The sequence below is a fragment of the Schistocerca serialis genome, chromosome 6 (assembly GCF_023864345.2).
Source record: "Schistocerca serialis cubense isolate TAMUIC-IGC-003099 chromosome 6, iqSchSeri2.2, whole genome shotgun sequence".
Lineage (NCBI taxonomy): Eukaryota > Metazoa > Arthropoda > Insecta > Orthoptera > Acrididae > Schistocerca > Schistocerca serialis.
The window spans coordinates 580060768-580077965 of NC_064643.1; the positions used below are offsets into that span (position 1 = coordinate 580060768).

At 42.6% G+C, this 17198-nt stretch overlaps 1 protein-coding gene across 1 annotated transcript in view; it reads right to left on the reverse strand.

The window, feature by feature from the left end:
* LOC126484996 (semaphorin-1A) overlaps positions 1 to 17198 on the reverse strand; it is a 348769-nt gene that overhangs the window by 262077 nt on the left and 69494 nt on the right. Inside the window, exon 3 of the mRNA XM_050108602.1 lies at positions 4230 to 4281. Coding sequence (XP_049964559.1) covers positions 4230 to 4281 — 52 coding nt within the window. The remainder of the gene's footprint in view (positions 1 to 4229; positions 4282 to 17198) is intronic.

The following is a 17198-nucleotide window of genomic DNA, read 5'->3' on the forward strand; positions in this document are numbered from 1 at the left end:
AATCAGTAAGTAGCAGACTGTTAGTAATAGACCGCTGCTGCCTCTTTCTAAGCAGCAACAGTCTCATTAACACTTTGCCACTTGCTATTATTAACTTCCTCCAGTGCAGTATATATTATCAAAAAAAGTATATGTCTGTGACCAGTTCAGTGTTGGTCGGTATGTATTATTCTGGACAACTGAACGCTAGGTTTGTAAGGATGTACCTTTCTGGAACGATAATCGATGTATTTTAAGGGCCAATACGTTTCTGAGCCGGACACAGCATTTGTGGACAAAGCCACGGACCAGCGAACACGTAAGCCCTCGATTCTCCCAGCCTTCCAATACGGCTTAGAGACCACTTGTTTTGTGAAGTACACAGAGAGAGAACGATAGCCGAAACCGCAGAGGCCTTTGGTTTCCTTAAAGCACATGGAACAAATGTTTGTTTTCGGCTGTAGGGGAGGGCTGCCGGGGGATCGACGTGTTTAGCTGCAATGCAATATGCTCCGCCGCTCAGGAATATTGCCCCACATAGTTTGATATTTGCTTCGGGTGAAGCAGCAGTCGGAATGGCGGGAGATGGGTCGGGGAGAGGGGAGAGAGAGAGATAGAGAGAGATAGAGAGATAGAGAGAGAGAGAGAGAGAGAGAGAGAGAGAGAGGTGGGAGGGACAAGGGGAGAATATTGAGAGGGATCAAGGTAGGCAGAAACATCTGGTTTTACGGGAAATTTGGTTGCTATATTATTTGTTTTTCATCTTTTACCTGAGTAGAAGAGACATGCGCAATGAACTGCGCAAGAGAGAACTCCATACGTACCGGTTCTTAACTATAACTACCCCTTGTTTTTTCCACTAGAACGGTGCTAAAATGACCACCTAAATACAGGGTATAGTACACAAAGCACTCTCTTACAAGTTACGACCTGGATGAGAACGTTTGCTTCAGTATCAGATTCATAGCTGTTCTTCACTCTGTTTGTTCCACTACCACTACTTATTTCGTCCACCATTAGTTTGTAACGTAGTGGGTGGCGAAGTAATAGTAGTGCTACAAACTGTGTAAATGGACTACAGAGTACAGATAACAAAAGAAGCAACGTGATCTAATGAAATTTTAAAACCTTTTAATTTTTTAAGATTTTCTGATGATTTAGAAGCAATAAGAAAGACACACACTTTTTATATAATCTAGAAACACTTGATAGCACTCAAAAAAATTCAGCTTTATTAGGACGTATTGTTGCGAAATACCATCACGGGAAAGGAAGTACATATATCATACTACTCGTTTATTGTATTACGACGCGGTAGAGGTAACATTCACCTGCAGGTTTAAGACACTGTCGTCATAAAAATATACAGCATTGACAATGCTGCCATAAAGATGGCGTTGATATTAACACTTTTTCCGTTGCTTTAGTAAATGTTGGTAAGTAAGGTTAGTATAATAGCTACTAGGTATCAAGAACTGTTTCTTTTGAACAGCATTTCAAAGTAGTTGTATTGCAGCTTCAGTTGGGTGGATTGGAAATCATACCATTATAATTTTATTTGTTTTGGACGGTTTACACCCAGCTCAAATTCATTCAAAGTTAAAGACAGTGCGTAAGCAGTGTGCTTTTTAATTATCGACGGTTAATAAATGGGAGGCTGAAACCAGACATGGGCGTGCTTCTGGTCAAAAGAACCCGCGTGAAGGACGTCTCAAACTTGCAGCTATACACCCAAATATCGAGAAAGTAATTTGATATTCGACGGCAGGCGATTAAAGGCTTATGACATAGCTGACCGAAGACGTACCACGAGAAAGAGTACAGTACTGTTTGCATTAACAATTACCCATAAAAAAGTTTTGTGGGTGGTAATAACCGCAACTGTCGAAAGTTCATCAAAAGTACTCCTCAGAAGTTTTAACGTTTTAAAAAGAGCCGTCCTGATTTGTTTCACCTGTGTCGATTTCACCTACGGAATGTTTGCGGCTAGTGCATCCTATGGTAAAATATGAATTACGTTTTTTGATTACCTCTTAAGAAAATGAAACAGCATCGTACAAAAATTATACAGTATTTCATACCGAACAATCAAAATACTACTACAAAAGGTCCTTTGCCGATAGGAAGCCAGCTACTATGTTCACCGGATCTAAGCACACCAGGTGTACAATGTTTGTGTCTGGAAAATATTTTACATTATTTGAACACATTGTGGCAATCGTAAATGTTTTTTTTTCAGGTCTCGCAGGATGTTAATTCAAAGATTGAATCTACTCACTGAAAAATAGTTGGACACAGTGCAGTGGCTCAAAAAGAGATTACTTGAAAAAAGTGCGTTTTTTATCTATAAAATCAAACTTTGCCATTACCGAGCTGTGAATTTTTCTCATAACTGTCGTAAGTATTTGGAACAATACGTGAAGTTGCAATAGCAGTACATTAAATCGTCATATACTCCAGTTTTAACACTCTCTGAATCCCGAAGCAGCACCTCAAGTACGAACTCGCAAGTTTCTTTCATACAAACTGTCCGCCATGAACTAAATTTAACAGGAAGCTACGAACATCTCTATAGAAGTGACAAGAATCCTTTACGAAACGTTAGAGTTTTGCTGCTGAAATTCACCCTCCACTCAATTATATCGGGACGTGATGAAGGTTACAATCGCCAGTTGAAAACAAATGCAGTGTGCAACAGTGTCATTTCATGGGCGGATGAGATCTTCAACACAGACAGCCCTGAAAGCCAAGATCGCTTGATTTTAAGGCCTTTCCTCCAATTACTAGTTTCGGCAGAATAGTGCTGTCATTTTCAGACTGGCTTTACAATTTGCATATAGAAAACGTGAGGTCGTCGACATGGCATGTAGTTTCGGTGCTGTAAATGTTGTACTTTTGCCTTTTATTCATTTGTGACCCATCAGGAAGCATTCTGTTTTATAAATGACAAATCACGTGTTTTTTAGTGTATTTACACTTTGTGCTCAAAATTTTGACGAGACATGTACGTGAACGTATACGCAAAGTGTAGTGGCAATATGAACATGACAGCACGATTCTGTTGAAACTACGAATTGTAATAAAGACCCCCAAATCCAGCGATCTTGGCTTTCACAATATATATAAACAGAGATCGCCCCAGTAACATGTGTAAGTTATACAGACACCTGGTTGTGGTGGTTCGTGCAATGTCTGTGGGTCCCGTTCTAATATTTTTTCATACAGTTCTCCTTTCCCACCTGCTTTCTCTGTTAGCTATAAATACATAAATATTTCAACACTGAATGTTTTCTGAATTCTGTGACGCGTTCCATACACTTCGCATTATCAATTACCTTCTGAGAAAAACTAATCTTTTAATTTATAACTCTGTTTTGAATGAACTGTTGGTAGGGACCATCACAACACTGTGCTGTTCGATTTTGTTGACTGGAGACTAATTACCAGAAATAGGAGGCACTAGGTTATCTAAAACAGTCTGAATAAGAGAAATTTTCTCATGATCTACATCATTGGCCTGGTGAGATACTATTGAACTGCCGTAAAATAACAAATCGAATGTTATCTACTTGTCACGAGTAACTATTCGTTTTCTTTAGTCGCGTTAGTTAACGTTTCCTGTTACGTCTGTACTGACTGAGTATTTACGTCAGCTTGCACTGTACAAGCCTATTTATCGGCGTTTCCCCACGAGCGTAATACCTCGCGTTCAAGCTGTCTCTACTCGACGCGGATGGATATTAATGACGTGGTCAAGTTCCACACGTTGTAAACATCCAGCTAACGGCGCAAAGCGTTCCTAAATTCCCAATTGACGCATTACATCCTCAATTAAACATCCAGTAGACGACGTTACCCTGCCACCAAAAGATGTAATAAAAATCGGATGAGTGCAAATAGAACTCTGGTTCTGTGAAAAGTTCATTATGGATATGGATAGTTCTATAAGTTTTGATGGGAGAGTTTGTGCGTACGAAATTATGAAACATAAATGGCTGTATCTTTTGATTGGATTGATTTAAAATTTTAAACTTTTTACACCCCCAAGGGGTGTATTAGTATTTGCCATAAATTTTAATTTGCTGCCTCTACCATTTCCTGGGAAAAAGGAGTCTTAACGGGGCAACAATAAAGTGATCATGTACGGGTTTCGTTTTTACCGACTGAGGTCGAGTACCGTAATAAACAGATTTTCCGAAGTATAAAAGGCCTCTCGGACAGAACGTCTTATGAAACCAGTGAGTACTCACCTGCTCGGTGAATTCTGTGAGGTCTCGAAGGCTGATATTGTAGACGATGTTCCTGCAACAGACAGAAAAACACTGAAGTTAGATGTTATTGCTTAACTGATAAACACCGAGGATATTCGAATAATGTCTCGGGTTTTGTGATGCCGGTTTCTAAGGCACAATATTTTATAGACTAAAGGTAAAGTTAACCGAAATGTATTTCTCTTACGTTTTGGAAAGAGAAGAAACGGATAGAGCTAACGACTACATTTTCCAGAAAATACCACCTCCGTCTGCTGCAAAAATAGGGGCGAAGGTAAATCTTCAAAAGAAAGCTCTTAAGCTAATTCACTGAGAGTCAGTCTGTATGATAAATAGCACTCCACTTGCCAGTTGCATCGCATACAAGAGAAATTTTCTCTAAAAATACATTCCTGTTGAAAATGTGTCGAACATTACTAGTTTTCGTTTACTGCTGTACATGTGAGGCAACCATTACTTCACATGGCTACCGTTAACACAGATGCATTCATATTTAAAGTACCATTACATAAGTCGACGATAATTCATGTGGCTTAGATCTGACGGGTCATATAAAATCACCACCTGTAAAAAGTGAAGGAAGATAACGTACCGTTGACTACTTTAGTGCAAGTAGAATTCGAGGTAGAACTGATAGGGAAGAATATCGATCTTTTCTTTTCATTACATTCAGGCAAAGGACGAAAAACGTGAATTTCAGTCGATTATTTTTTATTACTTGTGCCTACAGTATTTTAGTATCATAAAAATGACAACGTTTCCTTTTATTTCTTACTATTAATTTTTTTTACTGTCAGCTTCTGTGATTTCGGCTGCTGGCCCATTCTGAAGTAAGAACACGTTACGAATTCCGTAAATGCATATTTATTCACATCAAGAGGCCAACCATGTCTATATGTTGCAAGTGCATAATAGAACAGGATTTCTCATCATGTATACAAAAGAACATAGTGCAATTTCATATAATTGTAGGAATTAGGTCTCCCCATTACACAAACAACTTTTCTTTTTAGTGCCCAAACATATTTCAGCACCTTTGTTGCCATCATCAGTGAGTACTTCTCATTTTCTAGGATCTCCTTCACATTATTTTACAGCTGACCAGGCCTACTGTTGTAGCATCTATCCTCATTCGCATGCTCACCTGTTGTTTGAAGAACTACATCAGCAAATTACCTTTCCGAACTTTACAAGACAGCACTAGCTTGAACATCTTGTTTTCACACAATAATAGTAACATGAACATTGTTCTCCGGGAAGTTCAGATGAGACTGAAAACGAGGACAGGTGATACGAAAATAACTATGGCATTCTGTACAATAACGTGAAGAAGGTGTTACAGAGCCTGATACTGTACAAAATAACAAATGACTAAAAAGGCCCACTGATGGCTGTTCAAAGATGCTTAAACACAAAAAACGTTTTATAACAGTTGTATAAGTCTAGTTATATACGTTTTATTATTTCCTACTAAAATATTAATTTCAAACTTAGGTAAAAACGATGAATTTTTAAACTGTTACTGAGTGTCAGGAGCACAGCAATAAGTGGGAAAAATTCCTGTTCTTAGTAATTTTGGAGAAAAACTGTTTCACTTTCACTGCAGCAAATACCCAATCTGCCACGCAGTTTCACATTCCAAGGAATGCAATCCCCATCAGAATTATGTGAATGTGGTGGAGGTGCAGAACAGTGGTCTAAGAGGCACAGCAAACACAACCCACGTTTGTCAAGAAAATAATGGAATGTGTGTTTTGTGTTGAATACGAGGGTTGGAACTTTAATAGTGACAACTATTTATTTACAGCTCGTACCAAATACACATGTGTTTCAAAGTTTTACTGACCTTCAGAGTAGTCACCAGCATTGTGTATACCGCGTTGCCAGCGATGTGGAAGTAGTAGGATACTCTTAGTAGTGCCAGTTGTGTTGACAGTTCGCGCGGCGCGGTCTATTGGCCGATGAATTTGTAGCAGTTCTGAAGCGAATGCCATGAAGTGTTTCCTTCAGTTTAGAAATCAAGTTGAACTTACGAGGGCTTAAGTCAGGGGAGTGCAGTAGGTGGTATAGCACTTAGCAACCCCATCAAACAAATCAGCAACAGCTTGCACTGTAAGTGCTTGAGCATTGTCCTGCAAAACGATGGTCAGGTCCTGCAGAAAGTGTCATCACTTTTGTCTCTATGCTGTTCATTTTTGGAACACAACTTACGAGCAGCTTAGAGACAGAAGTGATGACTCTTTCCGCAGGACCTGACCATCATTTTGCAGGACAATTCTCAAGCACGTACAGTGCAAGCTGTTGCTGATTTGTTTGATGGGGTTGCTAAGTGCTATACCACCTACTGCACTCCCCTGACTTAAGCCCTCGGGAGTTCAACTCGATTTCTAAACCGAAGGAAACACTTCACGGAATTTGCTTCAGAACTGCTACCAATTCGTTGGCCAATAGACTGCACCACTCAAACTGTCAATACAACTGGCACTGCTAAGAGTATCCTACGACTTCTACACCACTGGCAACTGGCTATATACAATGCTGGTGACTACTTTGAAGGTCAGTAAAGCTTTGAAACACGTGTCTATTTTGTACGAGCTGTAAATAATTAGATGCCACTATTGAAGTTCCAACCCTCGTTGCACACTGTAACAGTGTATGTGTATATGTATGTCTGGGATCTCCTCCTATCCCTAAGACAGATTTCCCCAAAAGTTGGCACATAAAGAGCAAACTTTTGGAGTATCAGCACTGTGGGGTTCATAAGCTCCTAGCTCCAATAGTTGTGGAAATATGGGCAAATGTGTGTTCTTTTAGCCCCTGCTGCTTGGACTGCCCTTCATGACAGGCATGTTGTGTAGCAACAGTATTGGCCTGCCTTGTAGATCTGCTTTGCAGGGCAGCCTACATGTCAGTGGCAAAAAATGGCTTATGACTGGAGGCTGTCCAGTATGGTAGGTGTGCTGTGTTAAGGTACACAGGCCTGGCTTATCAGTGTGCTTTGCAGGGCCTCCTACGCATCAGGGGCAAGAAAATTGTTTTCAAGGCCCCAATGTGTAGTCTGCCCTCCACGAAAGGCATGTTGTGCCACTACGATCTCCATGCTGTGTCGTCCTGTTGTCCAGGGGATACACATGGAGATGGTTATGGCTGGGAGAAGATTGAGATGGATAGAGGAGATGATGAACAGACAGAGGAGTGTGACAGGAAAGGATGAATAGTTAGGGAAGGGGACATGAGTTTATAGACAGGGAGGATTGGCTGGAGGGTATGGACAGAGAAAGTGGTCAAGTGGGAGTAGAGAGAGGGGGAATAGGAGTTCAATAGGAGGAGATTAATATAGTGAGGTGGGGAGAAGGATGTGTGGGGACAGGGGAGCAGGAGGAGACAGACAAAGAAGAAAGGGGGAGGAGGATATTGACAGACAGGGGAGGATTGGTATAGCACTGCAGATGTTCACGAGAGTCCCATTCGACACACTTCCTGTGCTGGTTGAAACCTGTGGGGCATACATTGGTGGACACACTTTGCGAAATTATAATTTGTTCTTAATGACGGTGTGAACATTTCGAAAGCACAATCCGACCTCTGCGGTAATGCTTGCTACCGTAACTCGCCAGTCATGAGCACTGAGAGCACACATCCGCAGGAAATGGGATCAGTAAAGTTGGGTGGTTGTTTCAGACAATGCACAACTAACCAACGACTTCCACCCTTCCCTGACTCGCTCATACCACGCCTTGACAGTTGCAAAGGACATGCAGTGCTCTCCGCACACTTGTTCCATTTCTCAAAGAATTTCTGTTTCCTGCAGTCCTTCCGCTGCCAGAAAACGCTCTACGTCCTTTTGTACTCCCTTTGAAGCCTCCATTTCACGACGTTCAGCACTATAGAGTGCAGTGGACGGTCGAAGCGTGTGCAAACTCTCTCTGACGTCACGTGGGCGTGTGCCAATGTCCGTCTACCTGTGAATTTGGGGACTCAAAGCTCTTGCAGACAGTTCGCTTCTTCTCCAGGCAATGATACTAGGGTTCCTTCAGCGGTTTTCATTTTACGTCCTGTTATGCTTTCCTTTTTTTAATGCGCCTTACAGTGAGGTGACAAATGTCATGAATACCTCCTAATACCGCGTCGGACCACCTCCTGTCCGGTGTAGTGCAGCAACCGGTCTTGGCATCTCAACATGCCCTGCAGAACTACTGAGCCGTGCTGTCTCTATATCGTCCATAACTGCGAAAGTGTTGCCAGTCCAGGATTTTGTGCGCGAACTGACCTCTAGATTATGTCCCATAAATGTTCGATGGGATTCACGTCGCGCTTTATGGGTGCCCAAAGCATTCGCTCGAAAGGTCCAGAATGTTCTTCAAACCAATCGCCAACAATTGTGCCCTGGTGACATTGCTTACTGTCACCCATAAAATTTCCGTCGCTGTTTGGGAATATGAAGTCCATGAACGGCTGCAAATGGTCTCTAAGTAGCCGAACATAGCTATTTGCAGACAATGATTGGTTCAGTTGGAGCAGAGGACCTAGTCCATTCCATTTTAACACAGTCCACCCTATTATGGAGCCACTACCAGCTGACACAGTGCTTTGCTAACAACTTGGGTCCATGGCTTGATGGGGTTTGAGCCACACTTTACCATCACCTCTTGTCATCAGGGACTTATCTGAAACAGGCTAAGGTTTTCCAGTTTTCTAGGATCCAACTGATATTGTCACGAGCCCAGGAGATGCGCTGCAGGCAATGTGATACTAGCATGACCCGTAAAAGCCAAATTTCGCCGTACTGACGTAACGGATAAGTTCATCGTACACTTCACATTTGTTTCTGCGTTCATACAAGCAGTGGTGCTTGTCTGTTAGCACTGACGACTCTACGAAAACACCGGTGTTCTCGGTCGTTAAGTGAACGTCCTCGACCACTGCGTCGTCCGTGGTGAGAGGTGACTACTAAAATCTGGTATTCTCGGCATGCTCTCTACGCTGTGGGTCTCGTAATATTGAATTTCCTAATGATTTACGGAATGGAAAGTCCCATGCGTCTAGCTCCTACAACCAGTCCGCGTTCAAATACAATAATTCCGGCCGAGCTGCCATAATCACACTGGAAACCTTTTCACATGAATCACCTGAGTACAACTGACAGTTCCGCCAATTCACTACCCTTTTACACCTTGTTTATGCGATACTTTCACTATCTCATGACTTTTGTCACCTCAGTGTACATGTCAATCAAATTTGAGTTTTATAAGGGTTTGATTACTGCCGTATTTTGGAAGTTTTACGCTGTACATTGACGAAGCCGATCAATAAGGTACACCGAGCTGTCTATAAGCATGAAAAAAATAAATAAATAAAACAAATCTGACCCGTATTCTGCTGCAATTCGATATCTAGGCGTGCACGAACCACCATTTCTCTCCCAGTCGAGCAAGTTTCGTCCTAATCGCATTGCTCCTTTTCGCCCGGCATCAAGGTGGTAAAGTCGATGGAACCAGCCCTGTGAGGAAGACTGGCAGCTGACGAGGCCGGGACAGCACGTGGGAGAGAGTGGGGGCGCGGGCGTCGTGTCGAGGAGTGTGCGGGGGTGGCAGTTGGGGGCGTCTGTCGGGGGCGGCAGGCGGCCACGACGATCCCGGCGGGGCGGCCGATGGCTTTTCCGTGTCAGTGCGGCGCCATGCGGTGCCGGACCAGAACGGCGCCTCGTGTAGTGACTTCACGAGCTGGAATGGCACTGCTGCCGCTGCCCATTCCGGACACTAGCACCTCTCAGGAGGGCAAAGAGCTGATACCCCAACATAAGTAAAGTGCTTGCGGACACATGGTACCGAGGGCGAAGTTCATTATCACTCCAAAACACCTACAACTGGAACCTGATGGACAGGAACAATTCGGAGCTCAGGTATCCCGTGCGCTGCCATCGTGCCACGGAAAAGGCCCATGTATGCTGTCCAATGGTCTATCAGGTTCTTCAGAAGATTAAGTGATGAAATGATCGTGTAGCATTGATGACCGGGAGGTCGCATCTTGGGAGGTTCGGCCGCCGGGTTGCACGTCTTATTTCAGGTGACGCCACACTGTGCAGCTTGCGCCTCGGTGATGGGGAATGATGATGAGGACAGCGCAACACCCAGTCCACGAGAGGAGAAAATCTCCAACCCGGTCGGGAGTCGACCCGAGCCCGCTCCATGGTAAGCAAGCACGTTAGCACTCAGCTCTGCAGGCGGACTCTTCAGGAAATAAGACCGCCAAACAAATTATTAATCAATACCTTACAGACCACACTGGTCGCTTTCGTGCTCTGTAGGTTGTGTGAGACTGGTACCAGACAGTCATACGGCCCAGAGTAAGACTCACGTTTCACAGTTTCTAACGCAACATTTAACTAAAACTAACAATCTGATTACACAGAATGTACATACGATTAGTCAGTCTGAACAATCCAAATCTCTAGGTGTTCAGATAGACAGTAAACTGTCGTAGAAAGTCCACGTTCAGGATCTTGTTCAAAAACTGAAAGCTACTTTCCAGGGTGTTTCAGAACGACGTTTTAAAAATTTGGAGACAGATTTCTTACACCAAAACAATAAATAACGTCCAATAAACTTGTGCTCTAAATTGCATACTTTAAGAGCTATGAGCTACTGTGAAACAGATCTCTTCTACTGAACATGTTCTCGTAACTCTTAAGGTGTGTACTTTAGAGCCCATGTTTACTGGACATTCTTTTCTTGATTTGGTCCTTACTACCTCCTCCCAAAATATGGAAAGCAAAGAGGTTATGGTAGAGGAGATGTGTTTCACAGTATCGATGATGAAAACGTTCCTCATAGCTCTTAAGAAATGCATTTTAGAGCCCATATTTACTGGGCTTTTTTTTCTTGTTTTGGTGTATAGAACCTGTCCTCAAATTTTTAAGATATCATTCTGAAACGCCCTGTCTTTACCATTCCAACACTATATGCAATAATTGGTAGTCAGACACGGAAATTAGTCTACCTTCCTTATTTTCGATCGCTTCTGACATATTCTGGAGGTAACTCTTCCCATTCACAGAGGGTAATTTTTGGCTCAGAAGTGGGCGATTGCCGGCCTCTGTGGCCGAGCGGTTCTAGCGGTTCAGTCTGGAACCACGCTGCTGCTACAGCCGCAGGTTCGAATCCTGCCTCGGACAAGGATGTGTGTTATAGGTTAGTTAGGTTTAAGTAGTTCTAAGTCTAGGGGATTGATGACGTCAAATGTTGCGTCCCGTAGTGCTTAGAGCCATTTGAACCGAGCGGGCGATTCGAACAGTGTGTGGTGTGAGTTGTCGAACATCTTGTCGACCTCCGTTCAGGATTCAGGCAGTTGGTATAGGCCTCTCAATATATATTTTCTTTCATTTCATTTGTTGTTGACAATATTATTTTATTCCCAAATAATCATCAGTTTCGATTTAGTTAACACTAAGCAGAAATCCGATCAGCACCTGGATCGTACCACCTTCACTCTTATGCAGAAAGAGGTGCAGTATTCTGCTGCATCCATTTTCATTGAGCTACCACAAGGAGAGCCCGAGCACTTCGATCGTGGCCTATTCATTAAATTTCAACCCTTACAAAGCTATCAAGGTTGACTGTTGATGCTCTGACTGTAAAGTGGAAAAGCGCAGCAACGAGGACAGCTATTCTAAGACCTCACGTACTGATGGAATGACACAGTCATTCTGTGAGGAGGTTGATCGTAGAAAATCCCATGCAGTTAGCGAAAGGAATCACTCGTGAGTTCCAAAGTCCTGTCAGCAGTCCAGGTAGCACAACCAGTGTGCGTAGTGACTTAAATAGGATGGGGTACAGTGGTCGTGTAACTCACTATACGACACTAATTTTTGCATTCAGTGCTAAACGACACCTGAGCAGGTGTGAAGAGCAACGAGTGGATTAGACAGATGAACCACACTACACCCTGTGGCAACCCGATGGAATCGTTTGGGTTTGCCGAATACCTGGATATCCTTACCCATCATTATGTGTTCTGCCAACGTCAGGGTGGCGATACTTCTGGAAAATCTGAAATTCTCAGGGAACAACATTTTACCTGGAACAACAAGGTAAATTTTACGAATGTTTTAAAATCTCAGGGAATTCTGTGTTTTTAACCTTTTAATTTTATTGAGCTCTATAAATTAGAAATTTTAAAGCAGTTATTGTTTGAAGGTGTGTTAATTATTCGAATATTAGTTCACATAAATTATCGACGTTCAAGAACTGCGGTTAAACTACAGCTGAGAGGAAAGGTAAGTATTTTGTGAGATGCTCAAACCTCCTCCCCCGCCCACCGTTGATTTCTCAGAAGCTTCTTGTGACATCATTTTCCTTCCCATACCTGGAATACTTTGGGAATTTTTCTTTCAATCTTGAATAGCCACCCTTACTATGAAGAGCGGAGGAAGGGGTGTTTCATATTGGAGTGCTTATCGTGTTTAGGGAGTGGTCCTCATATTGCGCTAAAGAAAACGCTATACGCAGAAGGATATCAAGACGTTTCACAGCATTTTGTGCAGCGCAGAGTGGTGGAACAGTTCGTGGACGATGCTTGTATCAGCGTGACATTACGCACTGTCAGGAAACAGCAACTGTGAGCCAATGGTTTGTGGGCAGTAACATTAACGAAACGAACTGGCTTGCGCAGAGTCCCGACCTGAAGCCAATGGAACGCCTTTGGGATGAGTCAGGACGACGATTCTGCTCCAGACCCCAGCGTCCGACGTACTACCTTCTTTAGATTCGGCTCTTGATGACGAATGGGCTGTTGTTCCTCTGCGGACATTGAGACACCCCTGTGGAAGTGTCTCCAGTAACGGTCAACCTCAGGGTGGACATACTGCGTATTCCTTGCCTACACTAGATGGAACAGGACTCAGGGGAGGGAGCGCTGGGTAAATACTAAGGTCACCTCCAGGAGGCTGTTTACGGTTGATCGCCCCTCTGCGGCCCGCATCTGTGCGCTGCCTGCTGCCTGGTCGCTGAATCTCCGCCGTCCTCAGCGGTGTCCCCGTGTCTCTGCATATAGCGTCCCTCCGCACGCCGTGCTTCACGCAACAATCCCTGCAGAAGCCATTCATTTCCTCGTGGTCGTACGTCAGCCTCGGGCCTGTGCCGACTTCTAATCTGGCGCGCATTGCACTCGGCCGCCTGCTCCCGGGACAATGAACCACCGGCCCCCAGCTCACGGTTAATCCCGTTCAGAAGAATTATGAATAAAAGTTTTGTCCTCGAACCCACACACAATCCCGCAGTAAGCTAGTTTGAGAACGTCATTCCTACGAAATCGTAGTGCTAAAATTCGCACAACAAAACGTTTAGTACTCTACGAGTGTTCAGCAATGCATAAATCCAACTCTGTAGTACTTTCTTTCCATCTCAGCTACTTATGCATGAACTGGCACGAAACAGATTGCAGGCATCTACTTTAACTTTTTTTTATATGGCGTTGTTGTTGCCCGTTATCTGTTCTGTACAAATTTTGCAATAGATTCCCAATTAGCCATAGAAATTTTAGACAGAGCTCAGAACTGGACGACTGTGCAGCATTAACTCACTTCCTTCTTTGTCTGACCCACAGAGATAGGAATGGGAGTGTAAAGGTTTGGTAACACCTGACATCTCGGCTGCCCTGCAGGACTGGCGTGTGTACAGCTAATATTGGAATGCATTCCAAGCGGTATGTGAACTGACAGACATGGCTGAGCAGAGCGAGGGGGTGGAGAGGAGATGGAATGGATATCGCTTTCTTGTCTGCCTTTCTGTTCGATACAAATTTAGCAACTGATTTTAAAGTAACCTCTGAGTGAGTTACAAACTTGAAATTTTAAACATATACCAGAACAGGAAGACAATGCAATGTCAAGCTCTCTTTCTTATGTGGTGCATGCATGTGTGTGTGTGGGAGGGGGGGGGGGGAATTTGCTTTTCTAGTAGCGAATGGTTCTTGGGGGGAACGAGCTCTGATAAGTCTTTGTGTGAGCTCAAATCTCTAATACTCACCTACAGCGTCTCTTCGCGTGATTTAAGTAGGAGAAATATGTGTCTTTTAAGATGTGTAAGAGGGAAAAGTTGATAAATTACCCAGTACCTGCATCTACATACACACTCAGCAAACCTCCATATGATTCATAGCAGAGGGTACTTTGTTACAACTGCTTGTATTTCAAGGTATATATTCCTCACGCATTTGCTTCCCGTATTGTTGTATCAATTCCTGTTTCTATGAATCTTAAACACCCATCATCAGATGTTTTAACTCAAAATTAGTGTATCCTGTCACGTATTCGATTTTAGAGAAAGTTAAAATGGAAGACAAAGATACTACAAAATGAGAATCAGAAAATTTAGACTGATGTGGGCGCTCAGACTGCGTAGTTAGATGGAAATGTACATTGTTTTCAATGATTTCTGGCTTGTTTCCAGAACTGTATGCGTTGTAGCATCTTCACTTTTCATTACCTTCCGCTGGAGAGATATTAGAAAACAAGTTTAAGTTATTTGTAAGTTGGAGATGTACGTTTATTTCAATCGAGACCTATAACAATCGCCGTTAGCCCTGACTTAATACGTAAAGTAATAATATAGACTTAGTGTATTGAATAATTAACTGTACGTTAGCTTCATGTGTTAAACTGAAGCTTCTGATAGATTAAAGAATCTTTCATATAAACTTTCACGACATTCTTTATTTAACAAAGTCTTCGTTTTTCTATAGCAGAACAACAATTTTAAATCCAGAGATTTTTGCAAGCTCAACCTTGTGATCATTTCAAAACTCTTACCACTCGTTTCTTAAACACTGTGACTGGACATTCTTGTAAACAAACTTTTCGCTACTCACATTGCGCGCTTCAATTGTGAGTGGCGTTTAGAACTAATGGTAGCGTGCAAACTATGGTAAAAGTTCTAAGCAGCCAAGCGTTGTAGATCCAACAGTCAGAGAGCCGAAAGTAAAAGGAAATTGAAAACTGCACTGTCCTGCAAAATTAAGAGTGTATGGCTACTACACTTCTAAACAAAACCTGTTTGGGGATGTTGCAGCGATCAAGTCACGAATATACAGAAGAGTATTTGATGGAATACGACATTTTTATTTCACCTCGTCTGGTGGCCAGTGACGCGTACACGTGCTTCTCTTCTCCATCTCGTGAAACAGTGCCGCAGGAAGAACAGGAGTGTGAACGGAATGAAAAAGTAAAGCAGGCAAAGCCTCAGGGGGCAGAGGGGAAGTGAGCGCTGCGGAAACCGGGAGCCGGATTTTCCACTTTTCGCAGCCTCTTGGTAGTGACGTGCTGCTGACGACAACTTGACTCGGTAACTCAATATCATATCCTGGTCTCGCGACCTCATTTCGCCCCGGATCTTACAGCACATGTCTTGGCTCTAGTTGGTACAGAGTACAGGACATAGGTGTGACGTCAAAGAAATCTTGGCTGCATTGAAAGACGTTCAGACAGACACCGTTGTATGGCAAAGAGACCAACTAATGCGAAATGCATTGAATTTAAGAAAGTTACTCCAAAAAGCAAAACACAAGTCCCACTATTGGATGTGAGACAGCAAGAAATACATTCAGCCACCAAACTGAAAATGTGATGTTGATCAATGGAGGTTCGAAAGAACACGACGGAGAGGTTATTAGTCCCTTCATACTCACAATAAAGAAACTTGCCTTGTGATGTGTTGGAAGGAAAAAAGAAGTACTGAGAAGAAATGGGGGACCAAGTATTAGAATCAGAATTTAAAAGAGCTTTGAAAGACTTAAGATCAAATAAGGCAGAAGGGATGTATAACATTCCAACGGAATTTCTAAAATCACTGGGAAGAAATGGCAACAAAAAGATTATTCATGTTGGTGTGTAGAATATATGAGACTGACTATATACCATCAGACTTTCGGAAAAATATCATCCACACAGTTTTGAAGATTGCAAGAACCGACAAGTGCGAGAAGTATCGCACAATCAGCTTAACAGCTCATGCATCCAAGTTGCTGACAAGAATAACATACAGCAAAATGGAAAAGAAACCTGAGAATATGTTAGAGGATAATCAGTTTAGCGTATGGAAAGGTAAATGTACCAGAGAGGCAATTCTGACGTTGCGACTGATAATGGAAGTAAGATTAAAGGAAAATCAAGACATGTACATAGGGTTTGTTGACTAGGATAAACCGTTTGATAGTGTCAAATGTTCAGGATATTCTAAGGTCTGAAAAAAAATAGGGACGATCTATAGGGAAGACGGATAATATATAATGTGTACAAGGAACAAGAGGGAACAAGAAGATTAGAAGACCAAGAACGAAGTGTTTGGATTAAAAAGGGCATAAGACACGGATAAAGTCTTTTGGCGCTGCTGTTCAATCCATAAATCGAAGACGTAAAGACGAAAATAAAAGCCGGATTGGAATTCAAGGTGAAAGAATATCAGTGATAAGATTCGCTGATGACAGTACTATCCTCAGTGAAAGTGAATAAGGACTACAGGATCTGCTGGATGGAATGAACTGTCTAATGAGTACAGAATACGGTCTGAGAGTGAATAGAAGAAAGGTAAAAGTAGTGAGAAGTAGCAGAAACGAGAACAGCGAGAAACTTAACATCCGAATTGGGAGTCAAGAAGTAGTCAAATTAAGGAATTTCGCTATCAAGGCAGCAAAATGAAACCCGATGGACGGAGCAAGGAGGACATAAAAAGCAGACTGGGACTGGCACAATTGGCATTACTGGCCAAGAGAAATCTACTAGCACTAAACACAGGCTTTATTTTAAGGAAGAAATTTCTGAGAATGTACATTCAGAGCATACAGTTGTATGGTAGTGAAAAATAAGATTCTGGGAAAGAGGTAGGTGAATCGAAGCATTGGAGATGTGCATCTGTAGACGAATGTTGAAAATTAGGTTTACAGGTAAGGTAAAGA